The sequence below is a fragment of the Equus asinus genome, chromosome 25 (genome assembly GCF_041296235.1).
Source record: "Equus asinus isolate D_3611 breed Donkey chromosome 25, EquAss-T2T_v2, whole genome shotgun sequence".
In the NCBI taxonomy this organism is placed as follows: Eukaryota; Metazoa; Chordata; class Mammalia; order Perissodactyla; family Equidae; genus Equus; species Equus asinus.
Window position 1 is genome coordinate 13,068,230 of NC_091814.1, and position 18,063 is coordinate 13,086,292.

General features: G+C 46.3%; 1 protein-coding gene and 1 long non-coding RNA gene across 5 annotated transcripts; both read left to right on the forward strand.

Moving 5' to 3' along the window:
* The first annotated feature begins 200 nt into the window (after positions 1 to 200).
* On the forward strand, positions 201 to 5,654 carry ECM1 (extracellular matrix protein 1). Of its 4 annotated transcripts, none has more exons than XM_014865389.2 (10): positions 201 to 424; positions 1,647 to 1,709; positions 1,790 to 1,891; positions 2,214 to 2,294; positions 2,553 to 2,609; positions 2,943 to 3,265; positions 3,545 to 3,919; positions 4,437 to 4,657; positions 4,814 to 4,901; positions 5,330 to 5,654. In XM_014865389.2, the coding sequence occupies exons 1-10, from the start codon at positions 355 to 357 to the stop codon at positions 5,558 to 5,560; spliced, it is 1,611 nt and encodes a 536-aa protein (XP_014720875.1). In that variant the 5' UTR covers positions 201 to 354; the 3' UTR covers positions 5,561 to 5,654. The 4 variants fall into 4 exon arrangements, with proteins under 4 accessions (XP_014720875.1, XP_014720876.1, XP_014720877.1 ...); XM_014865390.2 differs by having other exon boundaries at positions 207 to 424; positions 2,556 to 2,609; XM_014865391.2 differs by lacking the exon at positions 2,553 to 2,609 and having other exon boundaries at positions 215 to 424.
* A 1,429-nt stretch (positions 5,655 to 7,083) lies between these two features.
* Positions 7,084 to 17,782, forward strand: LOC139041954 (uncharacterized). The gene is made up of 3 exons (XR_011498009.1): positions 7,084 to 7,234; positions 12,251 to 12,647; positions 15,420 to 17,782. It is a non-coding gene; the product is annotated as an uncharacterized lncRNA (long non-coding RNA).
* The last annotated feature ends 281 nt before the right edge of the window (positions 17,783 to 18,063 follow it).

Below are 18,063 nucleotides of genomic sequence, written 5' to 3' on the forward strand. Positions count from 1 at the left end.
ATAAGGTCTCAAATATCTCTTGCTCCATGGCTCTCAGAATCAGTTTCTCTTGGGGCCATAAGAATGCCCTCCTTCCATCACCCCCATTCTTCTCAATCCTCTCAGGAGGCTCCAGGGTGAATTTGGGAGGAGTGGCTACCAGAGGAGGAGCAGCTGGGACTGAGTCATGGCAGGAAGCTGAGGAGGGCGGGAGCTATCCCAGATAACCATATAAAAAAGAACGAACCGGCCCTCAAGTTCACAACAGCAGTAGCAGCAACTGGAGAAGCAGGCTCCCGGCAACACAGCCCTTCAAATCCAAATCTGCCTGAAGACCTACCTCCTGAGTGGCCGCTGACCAGTCCTTGCCCCAGCATGGGGACCATGTCCAGAGCAGCCTTGGTCTTGGCCTATTTGGCTGTTGCTTGTATAGCCTCCAAGGGAGGTGAGTGAAGTTGGAGTCAAGGAAGAGGTCCCGGCCAGCATGGGCCTGGGGCCTGGCTCAGCCATCCTAGATGGCTCATCACCAGCAGGGTGATTCTCATTTGGCCTCTTGTTGCTGAACAGGCTCACAGTGGGCCTGGGCGCTGGAGCCTTTAACCAGGGAGGGGGAGCAGGAGCACAGGAGAGGGGTTCCTAGAGATTGCTGCCAAGAAACACAAAATTGGAGTCAAATGGACAATTCCTGAGGGGTGGGTGGATTCACAGAGTGAGGGGCCTCTGCCTGAGAAGGATGTATATATGGGGCCTCTTAGGCCGGGGGAGGGGGTGTGGGGCCCAGGCTGCTCAATCGAGTTTGCTGACACAGAGAGCCTCGACTGACTCCTTGCCTGTTTGGAGAGGAGTTGAGAGGGTGTCGTCCTTCCACAGGGGACCAGACAAAGCCACCCTCTGTCTAGCATACACATGTTATCTGCTGGGATGCTGAACAAAATGCTACTGAGGGAAACTATTGAGATGTCATAGATGCAGTCTGTATCTCTGTAAGGCCCCATCTTGTCCCTCCTAGGTCCTAGTCTTTGTGACTGCAGATCAGCTACAAGTGATTCCTTTCCCTGTGGCTGTGGGGTGATTTGCCTCAGGAGTCCTAAACCATCCCAGTTCCCCAGGTCCTAAATTGAGACCTAAACTAAGGAGGATCAGGGACTAGCTGAAGGGAAGACACTTAAACTTCTGGGTGGGCTCCTTATCAGAAGGCCCAAAGATGTTTAAGGGCCTGGAGTTGGAGGGAGGGCAGAGGAGGTGGACAGGTAAGACTTCAACCAATTCAAGGTCTGGACTTCCTCCTCTGGAAACGAGAGAAGCGTCTCAGCAGAGTGGCTGTGGGAGGAGACCCCAGAGGCCCTGAGGGGAAGGCACTGACAGGAGATTAGGGCCTTCCTCTCCAGCCCCAAATGTCCCATTCCCTTCAGGCCCAGACTCAGGAGACCTGAAGCTTTGAGCCTGGTAGAGGTGAGGCTGTCAGAACATCACAGGCTTTCTCAGAACCCAGTCAGTCATGTCTAGGTGTGTCTGAGGGGTGGATTAGGGGACATGGGGCAGGAACAATACAGAGGGCCTTCAAGTGTCTTGGTCATCTTTCCTACACTTGATCTCTACTGCCTCTCCATCCTGTGCTCAGAAGGGGCTCCTCAAAACCACCCCTGACTCACCCTTCCTCACTCCAGGCTTCAAGGCTCCAGGGCAGAGGGAGCTGGGGCCAGAGCAGCTCACCCACCACCTTCAAGAAGGTAAGAGTTTAGGCGAGTGGCATGGGATTGAGGGTCTAGGAGGAACTGTAGACTCTAACCACCTCCCCTCTTGCCTCTAGTTGGCCATGCAGCACCCCCTTCCCCACCCCTGACCCGAGCCCTCCCCATGGATCACCCTGACACCTCTCAGCATGGCGCTCAACTTGAAGGACAGAGTGAAGGTAAGTCCACCACACGCCCTTCTCAGTTACCCTTCCAGGTGCCTGGTCTGGCTTACCCCCGTTCTTCAGATGGGGAGGGGAAGAAGGCCCTGCCTGCTCTCCTTGACCTAGCTAGGAGAAGAGGTGGGCTACTCACATACTCCCCCTTCTGTAGTGCAGCCCCCCGCCCCCAGGAAGCCATCCCTGTCCAAGAGGAGGAGCTGCCCCCTCCCCAGCTCCCTGTGCAAAAGGAAGGCGAGTGTTCACCCGTTCCCTCGCCTCAGCCTCCAGCCCCCATGATCTTGCTGACATCAGTCTGATCCTTGTTGCCCCTGTCTTGCAGTGGATCCCCCTCTTCCTCAGGAAGCCATCCCCCTCCAAGAAGAGCTGCCCCCTCCCCAGCTCCCTCTGGAACAGAAGGAAGGTAGGTGACTCCCTCTCCTCTCTACCTGCCCCCCCCCCACCTTAAGTTACCTCTCTAGGCCTTCGTTTTTTCATCTGTAAAATTGGGGAAATAATACCTATTTTATAAAGTTATGAGATTAAATGGCATAAAAAGAGCATTTACTTTTACTTGCTTCTCTATTGAGTTCTTGTTTATGAATGGGAACTGAACAGGTCCCCTCTTCTAGAGGTGCCCATCCAAACATGAGTTTTGCTTACGAATCTTCTTCTACCCTAGTAGACCCACCTTTCCCACATCAGAAGGAGATGACCTTCCCACCTAAGCAGGGAGAGGGTGAGTGACAGCTCTGGTCAGTCTTCCCCCCTGCTTTAGTTCTCAGGACCCAGGGGAGGGAAGCAGGGAGCCTGAGCTTTGGGAAGCAGCACAGGGAGCAGGCCTGATTGAGAGGGCAGTCTGTAAGGGGGACACCTTTCATGCCTCAGTTCTCTTTTCCTTTCGGTCAGTCATTCTGAAGGTAAGAGCTGCAAATTCATTTCTTCCTCTTTTCCCATACATCCTCCCAGCCCTTTCTCCTCAACCCCAAGTTCTTTCAATCTTCCCAGCTCATCTAGCCTTTGTCTATTCCTCCACATGTTCCCCTTTCCCACTCTGTTTTCCCCATTCTAGGAAAACCAGCTCCTTTCATGAGCCGTGGCACCCCAGAGGTGGAGTCTTGGAATGCAGCCCAGCACTGCCGACAGGGCCAATCCCGAGGGGCCTGGGGCCACCGACTGGATGGCTTCCCCCCTGGGCGGCCTTCTCCCAACAATCTGGACCAGATCTGCCTTCCTAATCGTCAGCATGTGGTGTATGGCCCCTGGAACCTGCCACAGTCTGGCTACTCCCACCTTACTCGCCAGGGTGAGACCCTCAATTTGCTGGAGACTGGATATTCTCGCTGCTGCCGCTGCCACAGCTACACAAAACGCTTGGAGTGTGCAAAACTCGTGGTAAGGGTTGGGCTCTTGATTCTGGGGGTATTCTTTAACCCCCAGACAGTATGTATGTGTGTGTTTTAAGGACTAGAGGCCTAGGCCTGCAGGAACCTCAGGTCCCTTTTATTGGCGCTCCCTTGGGCCTCCCCAATGTGCCAGGAGGGCAGAGGACAGCCTCTGCTTCTTTCTGCTGCTTCTTTCTTATCTACCTGCCCTGGTTCCTTTTCTGGAGCTGGGAGGAAGACAGGAATGCGGACAGTGAGCTGCTGGGCTGATCTACCCCTCTTGCTCTAGTGGGAGGATGCAATGACCCAGTTCTGTGAGGCCGAGTTCTCGGTCAAGACCCGAGCCCACCGGTGCTGCAAACGGCAGGGGGAGGCTCGATTCTCCTGCTTCCAAGAGGAAGCGCCCCAGCCACACTACCAGCTCCAGGCCTGCCCCAGCCACCAGCCGGGTATTTCCTCGGGCCCCGAGCTGCCTTTCCCCCCTGGGGTACCCACTCTGGACAATATCAAGAACATCTGCCACCTAAGACGCTTCCACTCTGTGCCAAGAAACCTCCCAGCTACTGACCCCATCCAAAGGCAGCTGCAGGCTCTGACCCGGCTGGAGGGGGAGTTCCAGCGCTGCTGCCGGCAGGGGAATAACCACACCTGTACATGGAAGGCCGTAAGTGGGCATCCCAGCCCCCCCAAGAGCCTGTCTGCCTGCCCACCCATCTCCGACCTCTGATCCCACCGGTCCATTCATCCATGTACCTCCCCACTGTGAGCATGGCTACCCATTCGTCTGCTTGTGACTGTCCGTCCATCCATTGTGTTCATCATCTGAGTCTGTTCATCTTGAGCCTTCATCCCGCACTCCTGGCCTCGTCCACCCATGATCCCACATGTGCACCTGTCCACCATCCGTCCGTCCAGCTGTGACCTCACCTGACCCTCTCCGTCCGCCGTTCCAGCTTATCTCCTGTGGGCAGCTCCAAACCTCATTTGTGCTTCCACCCTTCCGCCTTCCCAACCCCATATACCCACAGCTGCCTCCTTGCCCTCTGGTTCTCTTCCCCTCTCTTTCAGCACCTGGGGCTGGGAGTCCCGCATCTCACAGTACGGGCAATAAGGGAAGCAGAGGGTCAGGAGAAAAGGAGCCAAGTGTCCAGGCCTCTGACTTCCCTCTCTCTGGCCCACAGTGGGAAGATACCCTTGATAGATACTGTGATCGGGAACAGGCTGTAAAGACCCATCACCACTCGTGTTGCCAACACCCTCCTAGCCCTGCCCGCGATGAGTGCTTTGCCAGTCGGGCTCCCTACCCCAACTATGACCGGGACATCTTGACCCTTGACCTCAGCCGAGTCACCCCCAACCTCATGGGCCATCTCTGTGGAAATACAAGAGTTCTCACCAAGCAGTGAGTCTTGCCCAGTTCTTCCCCAACTCTCTTCCTTTCCCAAAAACCTTCCTTCTGGGGCACTCTTGGGAAGAGAAAAATCATGGTCTCTAAGTACCATTTTGATACCTGGGGATATCCAAGGAGCCTGACCCCTGCTCTTTTTCACCAACATAGTAAACAGATTCCTGGGCTGATCCGGAAGATGACTGCCCGCTGCTGTGAACTGCCGTTTCCAGAGCAGGCATGCTGTGCCGAGGAGGAGGTGAGGGATAGGGGGTCATGTTCTCCAAAGGAATGCAGGGGAAGGGGGAGGGGGGGCTGAAACTACAGGCTACCCCTTCTCTTTAGTACCTCAAACCAGCCCATAGAAATAATGAGGACTAGTGGAGGAGATCTTTTTTCTTGGTTCCAGAAGTCTTCATTCCTGGCCTGACCTCTCCCCACTTATAAGTTGCTATTATACCTTCTCTGGGCCTCAAGCTTCAGGCATTTCCAGATGTGCACATCTGTCCATCACAATGAATCTAGCTATGCAAGACAGCCTTGCACTCTCTCTGGGCCCCAGGAAGGGATCCATGGAGAGAGCAGTAGAAGCTGAGGGAAGGGGGACTTTGGGCACCCAAGTATCCGTCCGTGCCTGACTTCTGACAACCCCCTCCCTGTCATTTCTGCTTCACTCTTCTTCATTAGAAATCAGCCTTCATAGACGAACTGTGTGGTTCCCGACGTAGCTTCTGGACAGACTCTGCCTTCTGCTGTGACCTGAATTCTGGAGATGAACAGACCAACTGCTTTAACACTAATTATCTGAGGAATGTGGCCCTAGTGGCTGGAGACACTAGGGATGCCAAGGGCCAGGGGGAGCAGGGCCCAACTCAGGGAACAAATATCAGCCCCACCCCTGGACCCAAAGAAGAATGAGTCACCCCAGAGCCTTGGAGGATCAGACTAGGGGAACCCCACCCGACCTCACCCTCCCTGAACACTCATTACAGTAAACACCTCTTGGATTTGGCATCCTTGTTGTCTTGTCTCTCCTAAGCCTGCTTGAATTTTCTTTAGTGACTGGGCCCTGAGGCCTACTGCCCTGCCCCCACTGACTGAGCAGAAGTCCTATCACACAGGCTGTGATGGGACCATAACTAAACTGCTTAACTTCACAATTTGTCATCTTGAGTTTATTCACATACTTAAAAAGGAGCGTCACCTTGTTAGCTAGCTATTGGGATTCATAGGTGAAAAAGATACAGTTCATGTCTTTAGTGAGCCCCAAAAGTGCCACAGCCCAGCCTGACATTTTTTGATCTTCACTTTTGATCCTTGGATCAAAAGTTATGCATTGATTCATTCAGTATCCATTTATGGAACTCCTATGGATGTGCGCTGTGCTAGACTGGAGGCTACACATCTGGAAAACACAGTCCCTTCCGTCAAGTTGCTTACACTCCAGGAACCTAGCAGGTGTGATAAGCTGTGGTACAGGGCTGCCAGAGTGCCAGTATGCTCGCAGCGCGAGATAACCAAGTCCAGAGGTGGGAGTGGGGCCAGGGACAATATGGCCGTGAGGTCTGAGCTTCTGAGAGAGAGAGAGAGAGAGCGCGAGCGAGCGAGCTCGAGCGCGCGAGCAAGCGAGCAAGTACGGCCCAGGCAGAAGGGACAGCTCATGCAGAACCACAAGGACTGAAAGGGCCTGACTCTGTTGGTCTTCCTCCAAGATGTGGCTGGAAAGATAAGCAGGAGCGCTTCACAACCGCTTCATACCCCAAGGTTGAAAGTGGATCCTGACGCCTCTGCCCGCGAGGGCACTGGCGGTTTCAAGCAAAGGATGTGTTTAGATTTGCCTTTTACAAAATCTGCAGCCAGGCAGAAACCTGGGAGGCCAGTTCGGAGGGTGTCGTGCCAGTGCCCGAGGGGAGGGGGCTGAAGTCCCTAATCCTGAGCTGGACCACAGCGTGGCGGAACTCTCCAGCCCTTGGAGGCTGCCCCTAGGAAACCGGAGCCACAAAACTGGAGTTGAAGGACGTAGAATGAGACTCGGGTTCCGTGGGGACAAGTCCTCTGCGACTGCTGCCAGAACAACTTTCCAGAAAGCCGGACTTCCCCGGCCCAGTTATGGCGGAAGAGAGTGAACCGAGGACCGCCGTCCTGCCCCAGCCAGGGATGAGCTGAGCTCCAGCCGCTCTCAAACCGACACCCACCGCTCCCTCCTCCCCTCCTCCACGGCCTTCTATTTATTTACTTAGTTATATCTTGCCCAGACGGCTGTCTCTAACCAAGCAGCGTCTCAGCAGCTCCTTCGCCTGTCCGTCAGCACGGGAGCCAATGAGCGGGCGAGAGCTCCGCTGTGCCCCGCCCCTGCAACAGCAACCCCGCCCACTCTAGCCTGGGCGGCCCCGGGCCTCCTGCTCGCGACAAGCCCTCAGAGAGCGTCATTGCGCTTGCGCGGAGGCCCGGCGTACTCCGGCAGCCGCTAGGACCTAGGGACAGGGCAGGGAGAGGGCAGGGTCGGCTCTCCTCTTTTCCTGACGGGTTCTCCCGCCCTCCGTGCCCGGGTCGAAAAGAGCTCGTGGAGGGGGCGGAGCTCCGGCCGTGCAGGTACGGGCTAGCGGATCCGCCGGCGGAGACGTCTTGGAAGGGCTCTGCCCCTCCAGGAGCTTCCCGGAGGTGCCTTAGGGCTGTATTTGCAAAGCGCCGCGCCCAGTGCTGGAGAGGGAGTCAGAGAGGAGCAGGTCCCAGGCCTAGGAGTTTACACTCTGGGAGGAGAGGAAGGGAACCAGGAAAGCAATAATAAGCAGCTATAATGAAAGTATATCAAGTGCTAAATAGATATAAGCATCAGGAGCTGAGAGTTAAAAGGAAGCAGCGAACTAGTAAATGGAGGAGGTGGCTTTGAATAGAGCCCGGAAGCGTGGATAGGATTGCTGTTATCAAAAAAAGGTGGAAGTGTTAACATTTACGGCAATTAGTGCTATAGATAAACTATTAAAATAGTTTATCAGCGGCGGTAGATAAAGGAGTCAGAGCCCCTGACTACTTGGCCGGGCCCGGGAAAGCTTCACGGAGAAATTCAAGCTTCAGGAGGATTTTGTTGAAGGGAAGGGGAGAATGTACAAAGCACTTGGTGTTTGCAACACTGTGGGTCTGTTGTGTTAGGCAGAGTGCTTAGTGTCTGGCAATGAAGAAGACTAAGTCACTATCCTCAAGGATGTTTAGTTCTGTGGAGGTTGAATATCTATTCTCAGGATTCTATGAGAGCCGTCTAGCCTGGCTTTCAAGGTCTTCCTGGAGGAGAAGGCAATAAAGCAGAGAGTGTGGTTCGCGTACTTGAAGAGCCACTAAGTAGTAGCAATGGTGTGGGAGAGTAGCTAGGCATGAGGTTGGAAATTTAGGCTTAGTCATGCTTTCTGGAAAATCTTGAAGAAATATAAAAGTCATGCCAACCTGGGGATAAGCACCTGTAAAGGACTGTAAAAGAAAAGTGGTGTGAACAGATTTTTTTTTTTTAAGATAAATTAGATTGACAAACAGGTGGATTGGAATAGACGAACTGGAGAGAAGGTAGAGCCAGTTCAGAGGTTGAAACTGTAATACTTAAATGTGAATAAAACTATGAGAAATTCTGAGATCCAGAACGCTGTTGATAGTAGAGGGGATGAAGCGAAAGCGGACATCTTTTAAAGATATTTATAGGAGGTAGGATTGACAGCACCTGTTTGCTGCAGAAGATGTCTAGGATGACTCCCAAGTTTGAGGTTTGGGTCACTGTAAGGTAGGATATACGGGAGGAGGAGCAGGTTTTACAGGAGAGTGATAAGTTCAGTTTTGGAGTCCTCAGTAGTCGGTGTCCTTGGTGAAACCACCTTAAGAAGGAAGATGTCAGAAGCCACATTCTAGGGAACTGAGAGTGAAGGGGAGGCAGAGAAGGGGAGGCAGCAAGCGTAGGCTGCTCTTTAAACGTAGCTCTGTACTCAGGGCCTTTAGACAGGACACTTGGAAATCTCTTAGATACCACGAACTCAGCTTGTTCAAAAATTAACTCCTCTGGGACTATGGGAGGATGTGAAAAAGAAAATATAGCAATAAGTGAGTTATAGAATCTAGGTGGTGAGTATATGGGTGTTCACTATACAATCTGTCAACTTTTCTGCGTTTTGAACTTTTTCATAAAATATTGAGAAGATGAACTATGATCTCTACCCTCCAGCTGTTCCTGTGCCAGTGGGCCCCATCGCAGTGAATGGAGCCACCGTCTACTCAGTTGTTTGGGCAAGAGACCTGGGAATATCATTCTCTAGTTAATCCTTCTCCTTCTCCCTTCTATTGCAGTCACCAGAGCCCCTAAATATCTCGTAAGTCCGTCAACAGTGGAGTTGCCCCTTTCACCAGGTTAGGTTCTAAAGTCGGCACATAAGGCAAAAGTTGTATAGTCAACATAACCTCTGGAGATCCCTTAAATCACTCATAAAATACAGTCGCCACGGTTTTGTGTGCACACCTGTGTATACAAAACGTATGTACCAGTGTGTATGTGTAAGCATGTGCTGTATATAGTAAGGTAGAGTATATAGTAGGGTACACAATATAACATTATTTTTAACTACATAAAAAAATGAGAGAGTGCTGCGTATAGTTGAACAGAGTTGTTAAATGCACACAGGGCACAGGGCACAGGACACTGCGTTCCTCGCCTTTCCACTGCTTCCCCCCTAGTCCAAGCTTCCACCAACCCTCAGGGTTATCAAAACGGCTTCCTAACTAGTCTCCTGGCTCCTACCCCTGACCCTGTCCAATCCACGCCCCACACTCCAGGCAGGATGACCTGCTTACTGATTTGATCAGGTCACGTTGCTGTTTTATGACCCCTCAGTGACCTCCCACTGCTCCCTTAGGACAATGTCTAAAACATCCTCACATGGCTGCATGGCCTTCCATCTGGCCCCTGCCCAGCGCTCGGACTTCATCACACACGCTCTTCCCTCTCCTTCTCTCAGCCTGGTCAGCACTGCGCTGGTCACCTTTCAGTTCCTCAGGTTCACCATGTTCTTTCTGCTTCGGGGACTTTCACACGCAGCTCTCTCTGCATAGAACTCTCTTCTCCATCTGCTCAGATGGGTCAGCTCTGTTCTCCTGTGGCAGACACTTCTTGTCTACTCAACAAGCCATCCTCCTCCAACCCCCCAATACTTTGTTCTTGCTGAATTTTTATTCTTTAAAAAAAGCATTGTGAAAAGTAACACACATTTAAAAAGTGTGCTAAACATAAATGTATAGTGCAATAGATTATTATAAAATGAAACTCCCAGCAACAACCACCCGGGTCAGGGAAAAGGACATTGCCAGCTCCCCAGCGGCCCTCATGATGCTGCTTTCTGGTTAAGACTCCTCCCACACCTGTAAAGCAGCCACTCTCCTGATAGTTCTAGGAATCCTTCACTTGCTTTGTCTTTATAGTTTTACCACCTAAATATGAATCCTAAAAACAGTCATTTAGGGTTTTTTTTTTAAACTTTATTGAGATATAATTCATGCCATTCAATTCACCCACTTAAAATGTACAAATAGGTGGATTCTGGTATACTACGCTATTAATTTTTTTAACTGGTAAAATATATATAACATAAAATTTGCCACTTCAACCACTTTTAAGTGTACAATTCAGTGGCATTAATTACATTCATAATGTTGTGCAGCCATCACTACTATCTATTTCTAAAATTTTTTCATCGCCCCAACGGAAACTCTGTAATCATTAAGCAGTAACTTCCCATCCCCACCTCCCCAAGCCTCTGGTAACCTCTAATCCACTTTCTGTCTCTGTGAATTTGCCTATTCTAGGAACCTTGTGTAAGTACCTTCAATATTTGTAAGTACTTCTGTGTCTAGCTTATTTCACTTAGGATAATGTTTTCACAGTTCACCCATGTTGTAGCATGTATCAAAACTTCATTCCTTTTTATGGCTGAATAATATTCCATTGTATGGATATACCACGTTTTGTTTATCCATTTTTCTGTTGATGGACACTTGGGACACTTTCGCTACTGTGAATAATGTGCAATCATTTAATTTTTCCCATTTTTAAACTTTATAAGAATGGAATCAGACAGAATGTAGTGTTTGTGTGTCTGGTTTTTTAAACTTGCAGTCATATTACTCCATATACCTGTAGTTTGTTCATTTTCATATAGCATTCCATTTTAGAAATATACCATAATTTATCTATTGTACTGTTGATGGATATTTGGGTTATTTCCAGTTTTAGGCTATTTCAAATATGCCAATATAAAAATGGTGCGTATTGCATGCATTTCTGTTGGGTATACAGCTGGGAGTTGAATTGTTGGGTCATAGAATCTCTTCAGCCTAACTAGAGAATGCCAAAGTGGTTGCACTAATTTTCGCTCTCACTGAGTGTATGAGAATTCCCTTGTTCCACATCCTCACCAACTCTTGAGGTTGTCTGTCTGTTTAGCCATGCTGGTGAATTTGTGTTGCGATCTCAGTGTGGGTTTAATTGGCATTTCCATGACTGTAAATGAGGTTGAGCACCTTTTTATGTGTTGCTTGGCCATTTGGATGTCCTCTGTAAGATGCCTGCTCAAGTCTCTTGCATATTTTTCTGTTAGATGTTTCCTTATGGATTTGTGGTTCGTTCTTCATTGTTTACTCTGTGGCTTGCCTGTTCACTCTCTTAATAGTGTCTTTGATTAAAAAGATGTTCTTAAATTTAATGTAATTGTTATTATGTTTAGTGCTTTTTCCTTCCGTTTTAAAAAATCTTCTCCTACCCTTAGGTCACAAAGATCCTCTCCTGTTCTATCTTCTGAGAAGTATTATTCTTTTGCCTACCTTATTTAAGGCCAGTATCCACCTGGAGTTGATTATTATTATTCTGGGAGATAGGGATCATGATTCATTTTTTATTCCATTTGGAGATTCACTTATCCTCGCACCATTTGTTGAAAAACCGGTTGTTTCTCCACGGCTGTGCAGAGCCACGTTTGTCATGAATCGTGTCCATGTTTCCATGGGTTTATTTCTGAACCCCCTGTTCTAGTATTTCTTCATCTTGCACGGTACTACACAGTCTATAGCTTTATAACAAATTTTGATATCTCTCACTTTGTTCTTTTTCAAGAGTGTCTTGGGGGCCGGCCCAGTGGCGCAGCGGTTAAGTTCACACGTTCTGCTTTGGGGGCCCGGGGTTCACCGGTTCGGATCCTGCATGCGGACATGGCACCGCTTGGCAAGCCATGCTGTGGCAGGTGTCCCACATATAAAGTAGAGGAAGATGGTCACAGATGTTAGCTCAGGGCCAGTCTTCCTCAGCAAAAAGAGGAGGATTGGCAGCAGATGTTAGCTCAGGGCTAATCTTCCTCAAAAAAAAAAAAAAGATTTAACATGAAAAAAGGAATGCAAGATATCTCATTAATAATTTTTGTGTTGATTACATATTTGCATGATATTTTGGGTATACTGAGTTAAATATTTCATTAAAATTAATTTCACCTGTCTCATTTTACCTTTTTTTAAATTAACTACTAAAAAATTTAAAATTACATATGTGGCATGTATTTGTGGCTCACATTATATTATATTTCTGTTGGACAGTGTGGTGAACTGAACAGTGGCCCCAAAGATATCCAGGTCCTGATCTCTGGAACCTGCGAATATTACCTTACTTGGCAAAAGAGACCTTAGGTGACTAAGGATATGGACCTTGAGATGGGGCCATTATCCTGGAGTATCTGGGTGGACCCTAAATGTAATCACAAAGATCCTCCTAAGAAGGAGGCAGAGTGGGATATGACAACAAAAGAGGTGAAGGAATTTGACTATGGCAGCAGAGATTTGAATGGTTGATTTGTGGGCAGCTACCAGAAACTGGAAGAAACAAGCAGAAGTTTCTTCCCTGGGGCCTCCGGAAGAAACCAGTCCTGCTGACACCTTGATTTTGGCTCTGTAAGACTCTGGCCTCCAGCCTCCTGGACTTCTGGCCTCCAGAACAGTAAGAGAATAAACTTCTGTTGTTTTAAGCCCTAAATTTGTGGTAATTTGTTACAGCAGCCATAAGAAACTAATACTGTCAGTGTTAATCTAAAATTTTTTTTAAATTTTAATATTATACACACCATATACTCAATTTAAATTTCCAGGCTTTCATAGCACGTTATTAAAGTTATTAGGAAAAACTAGACTACTGCTACCAAAGATGTCAAGGATACCATACATTCTGAGAGGGAGATTCATGCCCAGAGCATAGCTGTGTGTTGAGAGACAATTCTACTGAAAAACAACATGGTGTGTATCCCAAAGAAAATATCCAGAAGTCTTATGCCTCAATAATAAGAAAACAAACAACGAAATCAAAAAATGGGCAAAAGATTTTGCACAGACATTTCACATAAGAAGACATAAAAATTGTTCATAAGTATGTGACAAGATGCTCAATATCATTTGTGATTAGGGACATGAAATCAAAACCACAACAAAGGGGCCGGCCCCATGGCCGAGTGGTTAAGTTCTTGCACTCTGCTTCGGCGGCCTAGGGTTTCACTGGTTTGAATCCTGGGCACGGACATGGCACCACTCATCAGGCCATGCTGAAGTGGCCTCCCACATGCCACAACTAGAAGGACCCACAACTAAAAATACACAACTATGTACCAGGGGACTTTGGGGAGAAAAAGAAAAAATCTTTTAAAAAACCCACAAAACCACAATGACATACCATTTTACACCCACTATAATGGTGATAGTCAAACAAATAATAGCAAATGTTGGCAAGGTTGTAGAGAAATGGGAAACCTCAAACATCCCTGGTGTAAAAAGTGGGACAGTCAGTTTGGAAAACTGGCGGTTTCTCAAAAGGTTAAACATACATTTACCATATGACCCAGCAATTCCACTCTGGTATCTACCCAAGAGAAATGAAAACATATAGCCACCTATAGACTTGCACACAATTGTTCTTAGTGGCATTATTCATAATAACCAAAATGGAAACCTCCTAAATGTCCATCAACTGGAGAATGGGTGGACGAAATGTGATATATCCACACAATAGAATATAATTCAGCAATTAAAAGGAACAAAATACAGATACATGCTACGGCATGGATGAACACTAAAAACACTGTGCTCAGTGAAATAAATAAGTCAGACACCAGAGACCTCATATTGTGTGGTTTTGTGCATATGAAATATCCAGAAAAGGCAAAGCTATAGAGGCAGAGTAGATTAGTGATCACCTGGAGTAGGAGGGGGGAACAGGGTTAAGAGTAAATGTGCATGAGGGATCTTATTAGTGATGAAAATGTTTTAAAACTGATATGCGATGATGGTTACACAACTTGGTAAATTTACTAAACACACTGAATTGTACACCTGAAAGTTATTTTTAAAAACATGAGTATAGAAGATAGACCATTTAAAGTGTTTAGGACATGTTAAATGCATGATTATGATTCCAGTTGCCATTGATTTATGCTTTGTATTTCACCAAAATTTGTTTATCCATTATGAAAGTTACCCCTCCTTCCCTGCCTCTGAAATGTTAAGTTTGTACTGAAGACAATAAAAGTCTTCCTTAATTCAAAATGCCACTAATTTATGGTTGTACAGAAGAATCAACAACTTCATAAAAAACACATTTACATTTATCTAAATTTGTAAAAAATAGTCAGATGGAGTAGAGCTTCCTCCTTCTCGAAAATTTGTTTTTGGCTGCTAAAAAATCTTCTAGGGCTACTAAAAACATGCATCTGCAAAGCAATTGTTAAACTATTTTGAAGGGTAGTACAAGGACCACTGATAAGCCCTGGTGTAAAACCCGCGTTTGGCTTCCCCGTCTCCTGCGTGCAAGGCGGCCCCTCCTGGTCCTCCGTCTCAGTGTTCTCCGATGAGTCTTCTTCCTCTCTTCCTCCTCCTTCCTTTTCTTTGAGGTGTTCTTCACATAACATTCTCGTTTTGTTTGGTTTTGATTTTCTTCTCATTTAACGCTCTGTTTTGCTTTTGCTTCCTTTCTATGTTGTTTAGACTTTTTTTAATCTGAAGATTTATCCTTTCCTGTCTTTTTTTACTTAGCTTCAATTTTTTTCAGGGCAACCCTACCCTGAAAGGTCCCCCTAGGACCTCTAACACTCCTTCAGTGGAATTGGCTTTCGAGGCACCGCAAGATGAGGGCTTAGGATCAGGCATCTGGAGGTGCCTGTGAGGGAAAGAAGATGCCTCTTAGCTGTGGAGTCCTCGAGATTTTCTGTGCAGTCAGTCACATCCACAGTGAATGTCAATACATTTGTTTTTTCTTTCTAATCCTTTTGCCTTTTATTTCTTTTCTTTTTTACTACCTGGGATAAACCTCCAAGTAACGTTGATGGGAAGTGGAGACAGAGGGCATCCTGACCTTGTCTTGTTCCTGATTGTGGTAGCCGGCCTCCAAGGTGGCCCCCGAGCATCCTTGCCTACCTGGTATTCACAGTCTTGTGTAGCCCCCTCTCATATTGCTCGTGTGACCAGTTGAGCATAACCAGAAGTGCTAGTTATTGTGAATAATGCTGCTACGAACATTTGTGTGCAAGTCTATAGGTGGCTATATGTTTTCATTTCTCTTGGGTAGATAGCAGAGTGGAATTGCTGGGTCATATGGTAAATGTGTGTTTAAACTTTTGAGAAACTGCCAGTTTTCCAAAGTGACTGTACCATTTTTTATCTCCACCAGTGAGGACATTTTAGGACATAAAAGGCGTAGTGGCATCTGTCTCTCTCTCTTGGAAACTAGTTCTAGGGGGAACCAGCCGTCATCTTGTGAGGAGAGGTCCACGTTGTGAGAAGCCGAGGACTCCGGCGAGTACAGCCCTGAGGCCTCCTGCTAACAGCCACAGGAGCGACTCTGAAGATCCTCCAGCCCAGACGAGCCTTCAGATGCCTGCGTCCCAGCTGACTTCTGGACGGCAGCCCAATGAAAGACCCAGAGCCACCCAGTTAAGTACTGCCGAGTTCCTGATGCACAGAATCCATGAGATAATACAGGCTTGTTGTTTTAATCCACTAGGTGTTGAGGTAATTTGCTACACAGCAATAAATCACTGATCTCAAAGGAAACATTTTCAGCATTTCACCACTAACAAGATGTTTGCTGTTCGTGCTTGGGAGGCCCCCTTCATCGTATTAAGAAAGTCTTGTTTATTCCTCGTTTGCTAAGAGTTTAGTGTATCATAAATGGATGCTGAATTTTATTGAATATCTCTCCTGTAGCTAATGAGATGATCTATGGTTTTGCTTGTTTGGTTTGTTAATGTGGTAAATTCATTAACTGATATTTTTTTAAAGTTAAACTTAGCTTGTATTGCTAAAATAATATTATAAGCACAACCTGGACATGGTGAATCATTCTTTTTTATATATTGCTAGATTCAACTTCCTAATATTTTGTTTAGAATTTTTGTCATTGTTCGTGAATGAGATTTACCTGTAATTTTTCTTCCTCATATTGTCTTCCTCAGGCTTTTGTATCAAGATTATGTATTTAGGGGCCGGCCTGGTGGCGCAGCGGTTAAGTTTGCCCATTCTTCTTTGGTGGCCCAGAGTTCGCTGGTTTGGATCCCAGGTGCGGACATGGCGCTGCTTGTTAAGCCATGCTGTGGCAGGCGTCCCACATATAAAGTAGAGGAAGATGGGCACGATGTTAGCTCAGGGCTGGTCTTCCTCAGCAAAAAGAGGAGATTTGGTGGCAGATGTTAGCTCAGGGCTAATATTCCTCAAAAAAACAAACAAAAAATTATGTATTTTGTGGTTTTTATGATGTAGTCAATCTTGTGCAGCCACAAAAGGAGACAGAAGAGAGGCTCAGGAAAAGAAAGTTTATTAAATAACTCACAGGTCCTAGAGACAAGAAGCACACGGGAAGGACACCAGGGTGGTGAGGGGAAGACAGTGGGGTAGAGGGAGATTTGGGTCACAGCCTTTATGGGGGTTTCTTCAGGAAAGGGCAGGCAGGGCAGGGTGAACAATTTAAGACTGGTTATTTTGAATAATTTCAGCTGGCTTTGGGCTATTGGGGTGGTTCCTAGTTGCCTGGCACCTGGCCCTGGGAGGATTAAGAGAAAGGAATATTGCCTCCTGGGGGGCAAGAAAAGATAGAGGCGGTATGGCTCTGGACTGTGCCCTCGGCTGTCTCTAAGAATTGTCTCTCTCTGGCCAGAAAGGTTTTTTTTAGGATGTCAAAACAATATATAGAAAAAATTTTAAATATACATTTACAATACATTGTACCATATACAATACATTGTATGCATAGTATAATACTAGCCTCAATATGAGTTGGCAAATGTAATTACTTCTGTTCTCTGAAAGAGTTTGTGTAGAGAGACCTCATTTCTTCTGTAAATGTTTGATACAAGCCGTTGATGAAGCCGTGTGGGCCCGGAACATGCTTTGGGGGAAATTTTTGGCTATGTTTCAATTCTTTTAAGTTGTTGGTCTCTTCAGAATTCCTGTTTCTTCTTGGATAAAATGTTGTGAATTGTCTTTTTCCCCCTGGGGAATTTATCCATTTCGTAAAAATTTTCAAATGCTTCAGCATCAGGTTCATAATGTCCTCTTGGTTTCTTTTTAGGTTCTGCAAGGGCTATAGTAATGCCCTGTTTTTCATTCCTGATAGGGTTCATTTGTGCCTTCTCTTTCTTTTTTTGTTTTTCATCTCACCGAAGGTTTATAAATTTCAGTAGTCTTCTCAAAGTATCAACATGCGTTTTATTTTTATTCTATTTTGTGTATGTTTTCAATTATCTTTGTTATTTCCTTCTTTCTAATTTCATCAAGTTTAATTTGCTATTCTTTTTCTACTTTTTTGATGCATGTTTAGTTCATTAATTTTCAGCTTTTCTTCTTTTCTAAAGTAACTATGTAAGGCTATAAATTTCCCTCAAAAGAACAGCTTGTATCCAACACTTTTTGATGTGTAATATTTTTAAATTATTGTGTTCAGACTTCTAAATTTCATTATAATTTCTGCTTTGACCCATCGATTATTTAGAAGTATATTGTTTTATTTCCAAACATATGGGGTTTTCTAGCTATCCTTTTGTTTTAGATTTCTAGCATAATTGCAGAATGGCTAAAGAATAAATTCTGAATGACTTCAATCCTTTGGACTTGTTGAAACTAGCTTTATGGCTTAGTATATGGGCGATTATTGTAGAAACTATATATTTGTTTGAAAAGAATGTGTATTTTGCAGTTTTTCAGGTATAATATTCTATACATTTATTTGGTAAAATTAGTTAATAGTGTTATATAAATCTCCTAGATCTTTACCGATTTTCTTTTCTACTGAAAGAGTGTGTGAAAATCTCCACTACAATCAGCTATTTGTTTATTTTAATTTTTGCTTTGAATACATTGAGGTCATGTTATTAGTGCAA

What these genes read in the sequence shown, in the direction of transcription:
- ECM1 (XM_014865389.2), top strand. Translation starts at nt 355, where the DNA reads ATGGGGACCATGTCCAGAGCAGCCTTGGTCTTGGCCTATTTGGCTGTT. An exon ending in TTGTATAGCCTCCAAGGGAG is followed by an intron (nt 425 to 1,646) that starts GTGAGTGAAGTT and finishes TCCTCACTCCAG; the next exon opens with GCTTCAAGGCTCCAGGGCAG. An exon ending in CACCCACCACCTTCAAGAAG is followed by an intron (nt 1,710 to 1,789) that starts GTAAGAGTTTAG and finishes TCTTGCCTCTAG; the next exon opens with TTGGCCATGCAGCACCCCCT.